At 39.4% G+C, this 13801-nt stretch overlaps 1 protein-coding gene across 7 annotated transcripts in view; it reads left to right on the forward strand.

Annotated features, from left to right (window-relative positions):
• Window positions 1-13801, forward strand: part of ERBB4 (erb-b2 receptor tyrosine kinase 4) — a 538439-nt gene that overhangs the window by 383565 nt on the left and 141073 nt on the right. For all 7 annotated transcript variants that reach the window (XM_021398689.1, XM_021398691.1, XM_021398690.1 and 4 more), the window contains 3 exons: window positions 2991-3064; window positions 4620-4710; window positions 6153-6352. In XM_021398689.1, the coding sequence (XP_021254364.1) occupies window positions 2991-3064; window positions 4620-4710; window positions 6153-6352 (365 nt within the window). The remainder of the gene's footprint in view (window positions 1-2990; window positions 3065-4619; window positions 4711-6152; window positions 6353-13801) is intronic.

Below are 13801 nucleotides of genomic sequence, written 5' to 3' on the forward strand. Positions count from 1 at the left end.
GGAGGACCACACACCAAAAAAGGCAGTTTGCAGTAACCAGGGAATTAACTCTTTAACTGCCAGTGCTTTACATGATGTTATGATGTGGAATACCGACAACAAAAATCACAAAACCATGACAGCAATTTTGAGTGTTAGTGGGTTTTTTTGTTTTTTTTTTGTAAAAGTTGCAATAATAGTAAAGTTACAAGATGAGTCATGTTAACAGATCTGTCAAAGTGAACCAACCTTGAATAAATCACTCCCGGGAAAAAAATAAAAGTAACTAAATTATTGACTGTAAAGCAGAGAGTTAAGATATGTTGCTCTATAATAATGAAACTACATGCAAGTTTGTCTCTCATTCTTTATGAGGAAAAGTCATTCTGACCTGTCTGAAGAGTGAAGACACCGTGTTCTACTACCCTAAAGTTTTCCACAGCATAAATTGCAGTAGTCTTTATTAAGAGAAAAATGTATGAAAAGTAAAATAACTTCATATTTCTGGAACAGCTTTTTTGTTTAAAATTTGAATTACATTTTGCAAATCAGTAATACACAAAGGAAGTAAAAGATGATAGTAGGTACGCTGGTAGTTATATAGTTACATAGATGGGCAATATAGAGCAACAACAATGATACATACCTGCACTTGAACTTCCAGTTAACTTCTGTTACAAATTTGTATACTCTGTGAACTGCAACTTTTAAGTCTGAATTTTCAGCTCTTCAGATTGTAGAGAAAGTCCAGCTGCCTCTGCAGAATTGAAAGATCTTTTGTAGTCTCAGAGAACTACTTCATTACTTGAAAGATGCTGAGAGTGGATTTTCTGGTTTTTATGGGTAGCAGTGTGGTTACAATTGATTCTGACATTTTTGATCCTATTATTTTGTAGCTTGTCTTTCTGTTGTTTCATTATTTGAACTTAGTCCCTATGTATTTGTAACAATGTGTATTCAAACTGCATAGGTTGCTCCAAAAGTGATGCTTCCTATTTATTTCCATGGCAGCTACAATAGATACAAGGAGCACGATAACACTATTTGTAGCTGAGGGTTTGCTCTATCAAAACATGATTTTTCAGTCATCACCATTAACTGTGCATTTTTGCCAGTGATGAACAAGAGCCTGCATGCCATGCTTATAAAAATCTGCACCAGTGCAGGTGACCCACTGTTTCATGGCTGCTATGACAGCATCGTTGCTAGGAAAATGTTGCCCATGAAGCCCATCTTGCATTGGCGTGAACAGATGGAAGTCAGAAAGTGCCAAATCTTGACAATACAGTGGGTGTGGTAGGACAGTCCAGCCAAGACTGACAGTGTGCCAGTGTGCTCCATGGTCTTCAAACTGGTATGGGGCCTAGCGTTATTATATTGCAAGAGAAAGGTTGTCTTCTCTGGCTGTGAATTCTTTCCATGGATAATTAGTTATAGTGGTTTACATACAAATTAAATACTTATAAATTTACTTTAATTGATGTCTGAAAGTTAAGTGAGATAAGGGTAGGCCTAGGTTTTGATGAGTCAGTAGTTCTCCTGTTAAGGTAGTACTCAGCTACTCAGTGTATGAATGAAGTGCGCATTAAGATGCGCATTTCCTGCCTGAGACAGAAAACAAGTTGGGTGGAAAATGGGTAGGACCTATGTAGCTGAGATGCAACCTTCTCTCTACTTTTTTCTTCTGGTTGGGATTCTAAAAAGCCAAGCTGCCTTCTGGTTGTGTTGCTTCTTGTGAAAGGGGTGGACTGTTTAAGGACAGAGAGCCCTAACTGTCAGCAAGAGCAACAAGTCCTCCATGGTAGGCAGTGTTTAATCTTCCCTTTAGTTGTCCATCTGCAGTTATGTAACCAGCTAAATCTCTCATTCTTGAAGCTGTGAAGTTCAGTTGTGCCTGTTCTACTGAGAAATCTTGGCTCTGCTAGTAAGAGTGGTAGATGCCTGTCCTAGTCTACAAGTTTGCATGCTGATAAAACATGTCAGGCATTTGCCTGTTAAAGGAGTTTAAACATATATTCACCACAGCACAGACTTGTGAGGCCTGTCTCAGGAGATAGCCTGGTTCATTACCAGCAGGCTCCAATTCCAAGAATGTCTCTTGGGAAGTAGGACAGGTGGAATGCATGCTCCATCTTTTACCAAGGATGTTTCCTAGCCTTGGAAAAACCACAAAAACACCATAACATGGTGTTATGGAAGATTTTTTTCCTAAATATTTCAAGGACTTTAACAAAAAGTTAGGCTTCTAGTTAGCTTCTTACACAACTGGAGAGTCACAGTATATTTCCTCCTACAGGGTATTTTCTAAGCAAATTCTCCTTTTTTAACAACAATAGAATAACTCATGGCACTCTCAAAATCATTCAGTGTCATCTTTTTATGCTGTTGCGTACCTGAAATTTTCGTGTTTGCTGGGGGCATTTCAGTTTTCAGGTGGCCAACTTGCTTGACTGCTTGGCTTAGTGTTCTGTGCTCTACACCTTCCAAACAGTGCGTCCTTCTGAAGTCACATGTCAGGGACTTCGAGCATGCTCACAGTTCTCTTCTTCTAGCTTACTACTTGTTTCAGTAGCCGTTTTGTTAGTCCTGGTAGTAGTACCGTACTTAAACTGTGCCACTTAAGCGAGTCTTCCTGGGAAAAATGATGAAAATGAGCATCTTTTTTCTTTAGGGAGATCATCCATTGTTGTTCAGAATCCATTAATTTTCCAGCAGCGTAATTATTTACTAAAATATTGATGATTTGATCCTTCAAGATAGTGAGTACCATTATTTCCCTTCAAGGTGACATGGGAGAGGTTAGATTCTGCAGAATCAGAAGTCTGAAAAAATTGGAAATTTTTTCATGAAATTGGTCTGGAGAAACCTGCAGCCCACACTGCCTAAAATCAAAGTATTGACCTCATGTTATAAAAGAGTACTGCTTTCTCTATGGCATAGCTTTGTGAACGTTGTGGTATTTTTTTTAATTATTATTCATTGTGTCACGTTTTGTCTGTTTAATCTTCCAGGGATCCATATCACACAATTGCTGCAATTAATCCAGAGAAACTAAATATTTTCCAAACAGTGAGAGAAATAACAGGTAACAAACACTTCTGATGTCATACAATCAGAATTTCTTTTCATTTTGCATTTCTGGTTGTCAGTTGTTGGGTTTCCTGAGGAACACAGATGCTGTTTTCTTAAAACTCACTCTGCTATAAATGTGATAGCTGATACTGGAGTTGTTGTTTATTAAACTATTGTTCACAAGTGTGCTGTCCTTTACACATGAATACAGAATAAACATTGCAAAGTTTAACCCATTGTAACCCAAAGTTACACGAGCATCAGAAGACCAAGACCTTACTGTTGAGCAGGCACCATGCTGGCAAAGTGATACCAATGTTGCAGCTGCTAATTGAAGTCTCTGCTTTTGTCACGGTATTATCTAAGGGTGTGCGTCTGTGACAAGGGGGACAGGCCCGAAAGAAAAAAAAACGAGCAAGAAGGAAGAAAAAAAATTGCCGGCGGGTAGGGGCCAGCCCCGGGCGGTCCGGCAGCTAAAGCGGCAGAGAAGCCGCAGACCGCACCCTAGGGAAAACAGAGGGAAGAGCAGAAAAGCAGGGGACTTGTAGGCGGATCTAACACAAAAACAGCAGCACCAATCTGAGGAGGAACAACTAATTTTACTAAATATATCAAAATGAGGCTAGTAGAATTATATTAGAGAGTTTACAGGCTTAAAATCTTACACAGTAAACTGCAGGAGGACCACGTGCTTTCTCCGCTGGGCACGAAGGAACAGACCCCGCGTCTCCCCGGTGGTTTCACAACCCCTCCCCTCCAACGCAAAGACCCCTGGGGAGTGCACCTCCTCCCTTCCCCCTCAGAGGGCTACACCAAAAAAGGCAGTTTGCAGTAACCAGGGAATTAACTCTTTAACTGCCAGTGCTTTACATGATGTAATGATGTGGAATACCGACAACAAAAATCACAAAACCATAACAGCTTTACTACTTAAGTGGAATTATCCCTTTGCTTAAAGATGTATTGCATTCCAGTCCTGTGCTGAAACAAAATTGTAGGTAACTGTGCACTGTAGATGTCTGCGCAGAATAAAATAAGGAGTTGTACTAACTACCTTTGCCAGGAATGCTCTCCATTGATGACTAGTCCTCACACACAGTCAGAAATGAATGCAAGTGCTTCATTTTAGGAAAGTCTTGTTATCTTTTAACGCATCATAATGGATCTCTCAATTTCTGTCTTAGGGGTCCAATACATTTTTAACTAAATGTTCTTAATTGAGGCAAATTCTAACTTTGTCTGCTGCTGCTGAGAAATGGTATGTAGGCCTTTCAGACTGCAGCCTATGTTTAAGCTTGCCCTCAGTGTGGCTTTTGAAAGTGGATTTAGTGCTGTGACATTTCTGCTATGACGTTGTTGAAGTCTCCCTTTTCCTTGCTGGAGGAGACAGTACAGAGCAGGCTGGTGAATACCGCATACTACTGTCTTTGAATTCATTACCTATTTCTTTTCCTCAAACTATCACTGACTTTCATTTGAAGCCTAGGCCTGTCTTAATTCAGGTATGTTATAAAGCAGTCTTTATGGCTGAAATCATTGATGTTCACATTTGCTTTTGTCTCCTTCAGGGTATCTGAACATACAATCATGGCCTGAGAACATGACTGACTTCAGGGTGTTTTCTAACTTGGTTACTATTGGTGGAAGAGCTCTGTATAGGTAAGGTTCTTTCTGTGTTCATGACGTTTTTCATTAGCGTTTTGTTTGGGAGCATGGAATGCAATGCTTTTTGGGAAGGATGTCATAACTTGGTACGTATTCTCAGTGGGCAGGCTGTTCATTATCAGTATCTTTTCTATTCCATTGTTTACAATGGACAGTAACTTTTGAATGTAAAGATGCAAAAATAAAAAAAACAGCCTCAGATTATCCTGGTTCATTTCTGCAGCTATCAACTTCCTGTTCATTTAATACTTTCTGCATTTTAAAATATCTTATGAGTGTGAAATGTAACTTGAAAGATACTACTAGAACTTAGCCTCGTTATCTGGACGCCCCTACAGATGTATATAGAAGTGCAGTCTCACGTGTCCAAAGAACAATCTGGTCTTAAGAAGCAATAAAAGGTAAATACGTTGTACTTAGCAGATGATGTATGTTAGCTCTGTAGTGCCATATTTACCAGGGATGTTTCCATCTGAGAACTGATAGGGAGGGATTGATTTTTGAAGAGAAGAAAATGCAGTGAGAAATAAAGGTGGAAGACAAGATACCTTGTAGAAGGATGTAGAGAGGAAACTCCAGTTCCTAGTTGTGTAAATGTAGCTTTCTGCTGGCATTTTTAATGCAGACCAAGCAGACTATGAATAGCAGTGAAACCTTGTGATTGAATTACAGCCGAGCATTCTGTTCAGAAGCAGCAATTTTTATTTAGAACAGCTGGAAAACAATTATAAACGTTAAAATGCAATAACTTAAGGCATGTTGAGAAGCTAGATGTTGTTCAATTGCCTTCAGTTATACAATATACACAGTCATTCCTGTGTTACACAATCATTTACCATTCTTTTGATAAAGAGAGGAGATAACCACAGCTTACAACAGAAGAAAAATGAAATCTAAAAAGTGGGTGGAAAAATTTCCTTGAAAATAACAGTTTCTTCGTATATTACTATAAATGACATTAATTTGTCATGTTAATACATTTTAGAATACATTTTACATGACTATCAGTTTTTCCTTAGCGTACAAGCTATCATAGTATTAATTCTGATGTCTTACGGGAAAAAGAAACAATGAATTTTCATCAGTTTTCTTGACAGCACTTTATTAAAAAAAAAAAAAGAGTTAATGATTGATACAGAACTATGAGTGACTTAGTCCATTAGTTTGATGGCTGAATTGACCCAATGTTGTGAGCCTCGCAGTTTGTGGTATCTCAATTCTGATAAGGCTCATAGTGTTCTGGGCAATAAAACTGCATTTTGCCTCCCAAAATATTTGTGTCACTTCAAATTAAAAGTTTTCTGAGCAAATTGGCAAAGAAAAGTCATGTCATTAGAAACTAATTTCAGAGGAAAGTTCCCAACCAGCTACACTGAGTTCCACCTCTTGAGCTACCTCTTGGGGCTCATTCCTGTTCTCTTTTGTTTCTGTCACAGTGGCCTTTCCTTACTCATTCTGAAGCAGCAAGGCATTACCTCTTTACAATTCCAGTCCTTGAAGCAAATCAGTGCTGGTAACATCTACATAACGGACAACAGCAATTTATGCTACTACCACACAGTCAACTGGACCAGCCTTTTCAGCACACCCAGCCAGAAGACAGTGATTCATCGAAATAAAAAAGCAGAGAACTGCAGTAAGTACTGCTTCTCGGTGCAAATCTTCTTGCCTGTGATTGGCTCACTTTGGGGGGAAATGATTTAAGTACTGACAGGGTACAGTGTGTGGACAGGCCAGAAATGCAGCTGGTGTCACTTGTCAAGAGCCCCACGAACAAGAGTGGAATCTAAAGATATGGCCCAGTGTCTCTGAGGAGATTTATAAGCAAATGAAGTGATTGAAAGTATGAGCAAATGAAATGGAGAAGAGAGAAGGCACTGATTCCTTACTGTGGTGTGAACTTTGGAGATATGAGATAGTTTTATAAATATGGATTCTGAAGGTTGTAAACGTGCAGTGAATATAGTATTTATAGGCTTTGATTTACAGTCCTCTACTTATGGAGTGAAATAGGCCTCTTTTGCTTCTGCTACCCTTCTTCACCGAAGTGACTCTCTTAATTTTGAAAGGTCACTTTTGGGACTGTTGTCTGATAGCTGAATTCTCCCTCTCTGTACTGAGCCCATCTGACAAAGAAGGTTACTAGCAGGCTTTCAGTTGAGGCTAATTGTCTTTCAGAAAAGCTTATGTTACAATATCTGGATTAAGATCATATTGAAAAACAAATGAACACTGTGTAGCAGATTAAATGAATTGGTTATGCAGAAATCACACAGCAACTTGCATAATATTATAGGAGCAATATAGTTTATTTTAAGGATACAGTTATATTGCTAGAGAGGAAATTCATTAAATTGCTGTATGTTTAAGTGTTAGATCTGTTCTTTGAGATTTGGCCAGGCAGAAATGTTTTTTTCAGGCTGTGATCCTCCTTTTAAGTGTTTCTTTTTATTCACTCTCTTTGAAGTACTGTTCTGCACTGAAAGACTTTATGGCTGTGCTCATCACTGTACTATGAGGGTAGATTCCAGTATTAGGTGGAACAACATATCTATACATCTGTCACCTCTACTTGGTTATTTTTTTCATTTCTTCTGTCATGTGAGAGGTTCATGAAGTGTAAAGCCTTGTTTGGTAGACCTTTATGTGAGATTTTTTTGGCTGTTATTTGGCTACTATTCTACAGGTAAAAGTGAAGGCTGACAAAACACCTCTTGCTGCTGGAGTGTATTCCAGTAGGATCCTAGTGGTCCAGTTTTGCTGTGAGATATGAGAACCTCTGAAATTTCCAGACAGCACAGGATTCCTTTCTACTGTATAAAAAACTGCTCACTGTGGGAGAAACATCTTGCTCTTCGTGATCTCCACTGTTTTCATGTCTTTGTTTTTTTACATCAAGGTTAGCTATAGCAATCTGATAATGGATGCATCATTTAAAGAAATGGCAAATAAATGAAACGACAAAATTAACTCTCTTCTGTCCAGAGAGATTTAGTATGAAAATAAAGGAAGTAATAGGATGGAACATAACCTCGATAGCTCCAAAAAGGTAGTAGTGCTTCCTTTTTGCTTCAAGATCTGCATGACTTACAGATCACATGTTAGAAGAGAATGGAAAACTGCTCAGGTGAACTTGGCGGCCTAGCTGGACACAGTATTTGGAAAGATAGTCCCATATCAGTTGTTGAGAGTGCTTTGTCAAACACCTCTGCCCTTGACTATGTTTGCTAAGTTGGGGCGTCTTTGAAGTAGCTACATCTATTGAAACTCAAACTTCTGAGCAATTGGAAACTAGAACATACTGCCAAATCGCTCTCTGGCACTATAAGCCTTGTCAGTACATTTGCACGCAAAGGGAAAATGTGAACTTTATTTGACTTTCACCTTGCTGAGGATTTGCTGTAGTAGAGGCTTTTATTTCCCAGGAAGAAAAATACTACTGAAGATGTTTTATGAAATTTTACACCAGGAGAATCTTCCTGAGAAAAACAGATCTCTTTTTCATTTCCCTTTGAAAAAGTTACAATGTAAGATACACTACCAGGGGTTTAGTTCTAAAAATGAATTCTAGCCTATGTTTATTAAATGGGCCGTATTTAATGAATGCAGGCTATGGGCCAGGTTACTCAGATCAGAATGCAACGTCTTGGACTGCTAATTTCCTGAATCATAAATGTAACAATGGTTTTCTCTCTATACATGTCTTATGTGAATGAATTGATAATGTTTTGTGGCCTTTAGAGAGTCAACATTAGATGAGAAGAGTTACCTTGCTGCTTCAACTCTGCCTGTCAGTCAGCACCTCTCTGGGGTTAAATGAGTTCTGCTGCAGGTTAGATGTCTAACAAAACTCCTCACATTTACTTTGGGGTAAAATAGAACTTGTCCTTAGAGCCAGGTGCTTTTGTCCAGCATGCTTTGAAGCATCTGTGGTTTTCAGGATATTGCAGCAGACTGGGGTTTTGGAGAGCTTTTCTAATCTTCCATTGCCTGAATGTTTGTGATCTGAGGGCAAGCCACTTGGGTTTCAGTTTCTACCTTTTGGTTCTTTTGCCTGTTTTAGACCCACATTCTGCAGGCACTTGTGCATATGCACGTGCCTGACTGAGTGACAAACAAGCCTAATCAGAATGATGATGGTTAAAGTGTACATAAATATTTGCAGGATTGAAGTGTAGCGTCTGTGGTGGAAATACTATTTATTTACATGGCAGCTAGCAGAGTGTGAATTGTTAATAAAAATATCCATTAAAGATTTTTTTTGGTACAATTTCCCACACAGAAACAAGTCTAGACCATGGTAATTATTACAGCCACACTCTGGTGTGTTTATTATTAATTGTTTGCGTATTTTGAGGCACTGTCATCTTGTTACTGTTATCCTCACTGCCTCGTGATTACTTATGGCTTAGAACAGGTTACAGCAGACATTTTATACAAATGTAGCTTTATTTAAAAAGCATGTATGAGCTTCTAAGGTCATGTAGTCAGTCTCTTATTTAAGTGATTTTTGTTATAAATCACAAAATGGTGATACATCTTTTCCATACCATTCAAAATTGTCTTCTGCTGAACTTAAAAGTAAAGAAATACTAAAAAAATTGTTGAGGGAGTTAAATATTCCTAGAAATGTTCAGTCTGTAGCAATGCTTATTTTTGAGATAATGCTGACACAACAGAATTTGGTGAAAGTCTATTATTGTTTTTTAAACGAAAATAATGACAATGGACTTCAGTCAGTGAAAAATGCTACAGTATGTGATTACCAGTGGGAGACTTGTGAACTGCACAGACCCTTAGAGATTTGTAGGCTTGGAGGCATGTTACAAGAAAAGAGTGAAGGATGAACTGAGCCTTCAACAGCCACTGCACCTTTAGCACAACCTGACAGTGTCTCCCAAAGTTGTTTCACAGGTATCCATATGGCAAATGGATGTCTCCAAATGGATAACCCTAGTGGAAATTACCTGGAGAGTATCTGTCTAAAATGCAGAAGCTCTCACAGAATCACAGCACATCCTGAGTTGGAAGAGACCCACAAAGATCACTAAGCCCTACACAGGGCTTCCCAAAATGCAAACCCTATGTCTGAGAGCACTGCCCAAATGCTCCATGAGCTGCAGCAGCTCAGGGCTGTGCCCACTGCCCTGGGGAGTGTGTTCTATGCCCACTGCCCTCTGGGGCAGAGCATTTTCCTCACCCCCACCTGGTCCACCCCTGACGCAGCTCCGTGCCATTCTCTCAGGACCTCTCATCTAATGTATATTTTAGTTGTCTCTTGCTATAACCTGTAATACTAAACACAGTTTGTGCATAAACCTTACTCTGTTATGAAGATGATTAATGCAGAGTGAATGATGATAAATTTACTTGCTAGAAAATGTGCTCTGGTGGTTAGATTTTTACCACTGCTTTGTGCTAAAGTAAAAAATTGGCCTTTTTTCCCCAGCATGGGTATTTTATGGAACAAGTCAGAGACAACTTGTGATAAATACAAAAGCACACAAAATAAATCTAGAAAAAATGGCCTCTTATATGAAGTTATTTAAATAATTGCTGTCAGCTCTAATGACACCTGCAGTTTACAGAGAAACCTTTCCAGGCAAAGGTTGTTATGAATGTTGTTGTGAATTATGTCAATTTAGCCACCAATTAAAAACGTGAATAAATTGTCAGGTTTGATGCAAATCTAACTGAAATCTGCAGGAGTTTTTCAGCTGAGTTCAAGGAGCTCTGGATGAGGCCCTTAAGAATGGAGCCATTTTCTTTTTTTTTTTTAAGCTAACTTTCTTGAGTTCTATCGAGTCTGGAGAAGTTACTCCTAACCTATGTGACCCCACTGATAAATAATGAGCATTTGTTCTGAAACTCCTAATGAAAATGAGTTCCTGTCAAAAACTTTTTTGTTCTTTTCTTCCACATATGGCCATAGGATATGTTGGAGCTTCAGAACATTCTCAGCCCCTGAAAATGTCAAATAATACATCTGAAATTCAAAGATCTCTTTAGACATCCTTGAAAAAGGTAGAAAGACAAGCTTAATGGATTTTTTTTTTTGGTTTGTGAAAATATTTATGTGACTTAGAAATAAGCAGAAGGCAATAGTGATTTTTTTTTCTTGTTTCTTTTCTCAGACTGCAGGTACTATGTTGGCTAGATTCCAATAGGACAGTCTTAATTTTCTTTACTCAAAAGCTCTTGTTTCATTTGTATCTGGCTCCCTTTATACCTAGAGTGATCTTGTAATAGTGTCACTTGCTATTTAAAGAAATAAATTCTTAATTCAGAGTAGTCTAGTAGTTGAGGGGGAAAAAAAGAAAATGACTAGTAATAAAGGCATAATATCAAGTTACAAAAAGATGGAGAAAAACTAGGAAACTGCCTTTAGATGATTAGAGTGTATAAAACTGTATCTGAACTTAAAGTATTCTTAGGATCGAGAAGGAGCGCAAAGGGATCTCTAAAGTAAGAGGGTTTTCTAGTTTCCTTACAAGTTCTTAAAGCCAGTCGTTGATTGAAAAGTAAGACTACTGGTGTGAAAGGTTTGATTGTTTAAAAATAGTTTCTGGGCATTGGGTGGTTGTTTCTTTTTATTTTTTGATACAGTTTGAGCCTGAAGCTGTCTGTTAACCCAGATATCCTTGTAGCAGGCACTGTGAGGCAGGGCCCATGTATGGGTGTGGTCACCGTCTGGTCATCGCCACCAGATTGTGTGAGGTAAAGGGAGGTGGGCAGAGCAGGCATCAAGTGCTGGAGTCTGTTCTAAGAGAGCCTTTAAGTGTGCTCTGAATCCCATGGCATGACTCGGGTTCCCCCCAAACCATTTGCATCATCCAGAGCTTCCACAGGCAGTGACACAAACCAGGCCAGAAGTGACCTTCAGTAGTGCCAAGTCAGTTATCCTCCTGAATCTTAAGTGTACAAAGCCAGCATTACACTGAAAGGTATAAAAGTAGGTGAAAAAGGAAATGTTGGCTACATGAAGCATCTGATAATGCAAAACTAATACCTAGCTCCTTCAGCTTCAATGAAGTTTAGTCAGTAGCAGCATAGTGGAACTATTGACTTCTGGTAGTTTCTATAAAAATGTTACCATGCTTTAAAAAAAAAAAAAAAAAAGTTGGGTTTAGAACTGAATTGAAAAACTCTGTTTTTCACCTGTGCTTGTATGGGGTTTGTGTGGTGTTTGTGACTCCTTTGACTTCAGCAGAATGATTCTTGATTTACAGTAGAGTTCAAGGCAATAGAATAGGATGTCTTAATGTAATGGTGTGCTAAATGGTTCTGGTTTCTTATGTTGTGCTGTTACCTCTGAGAATTTATCATCCAACAGGAATTAAATGACCACCTGCAATTACTCCCACATTTAATTATTTTCTTTTTGGCTGTAGCTGACTTGAGCTTCCATCCAAAAGAAGAACAAAATTGGAATGCTTTCTGAGTGTTGTCATTAAAGTGTTGGTTAATCTGTTGCCCTTTGTGAAGATGTGTTGTATGTATGCAGTTGCTATTCTGTAGGTGTTTCCTGTGTGTGGAAACACACTGAAAAGCATTTGAGGGGAGCTGTCAGAACTCTACCAGCAAACTTACTTCTTAAAATATTCCTTGACACTTCGCTCAGGCTGTTTCCACTGAATTGTAGAAGCAAGTATTGATAAATTTGCTATCTCTGATATTTAGGAGATCGTTGTTATTTTTCATCTACTCACTCTACTGTATAAGTCATTTACACAAACAGTTTCATCATGGAAGAGTGAATTCAGAATACAAGTTTGATACTTCCACATGGTAGAGTTTGGCTAAATCAATAGAACCTTCTTCAGATTCTGAGGAGAGAGTATTTGTTTGCTTTTGCTCTTTGCTCATTTTCACCATCTATCATTTATGTAGTGAAGGATTTGTAAAATAGCAATGCACAATTCTGTTGCTTGAAACTGCCATTCCTTCATTTTTTGTTAGTTTTGGTTTTGAGATTGACAATTTTTTACTTTGTGGGTTGTTGGGTTTTTTTTTGGTGTTTAATATAAAAAGCTCTTTGCTCTCTCTTCTGGTGCTTTTGGACTGAAGAATTTAATAATCACAAATAATAGTAAGACTTTCATAGAATGGCTTGGGTTGGAAGGGTCCTTTAAGATTATCTAGTTCCAGCCCCTCTGCTATAGGGGGGGACACCTCCCACTAGACCAGGTTGCTTGAAGTCCCATCCAATCTGGCCTTGAATGCCTCCAGGGAGGAGGCATCTACAACTTCTCTGGGAAACCTGTTCTAGTGTCTCACCACCTTCACAGTAAATAATTTTTTCCTAATATCTAGTCTAAATCTACCGTCTTCCAATTTAAAGCCATCTCCCCTCATCCTGTCACTACATGCCCTGTAAAAAGTCCCTCCCCAGCTTTCCTGTAGGCCCCCTTCAGGTACTGGAAGACCGCTATAAGGTTCCTCCGGAGCCTTCTCTTCTCCAGGCTGAAGAGCCTAACTCTCTCAGCCTGTCCTTGTAGGGGAGGTGCTCCAGCCCTCTGATCAACTTCGTGGTCCTCCTCTGGACCCACTCCAACAGCTCTATGTCCTCCTTGTGTTGGGGGCTCCAGAACTGGATGCAGTACTCCAGATGGGGTTTCATGAGAACAGAGTAGAGGGGCAGAGTCACCTCCCTCTACTTGCTAGTCACACTTATCTTGATGCAACCCAGGATACAGTTGGCCTTCTGGGCTGCAAGTGCACATTGCCGGCTCATGTTGAATCTTTCATCAACTGACACCCTCAAATCCTTCTCCTCAGGGCTGCTCCCAAGCCATTCTCCGCCCAACCTGTATCTGTACTTGAGATTGCCCTGACCCAGATGCAGGACTTTGCACTTGGCCTTGTTGAACTTCATGAGGTTGACACGGGCCCACCTCTCAAGCCTGTCCAGATCCCCCCTGGATGGCATCCCTTCCCTCTAGCATGTTGATTGCTCTGCTCAGGTTGGTGTTGTCTGCAAACTTGCTGAGAGTGCACTCGATCCCACTGTCCATGTCACCTACAAAGATGTTAAATAGCACCAGTCTCAGTGACCGGTGACGAGTGAATTCCACTCATCACTGAT

This window comes from Numida meleagris, chromosome 5 (genome assembly GCF_002078875.1).
Source record: "Numida meleagris isolate 19003 breed g44 Domestic line chromosome 5, NumMel1.0, whole genome shotgun sequence".
NCBI classification, from domain to species: Eukaryota; Metazoa; Chordata; class Aves; order Galliformes; family Numididae; genus Numida; species Numida meleagris.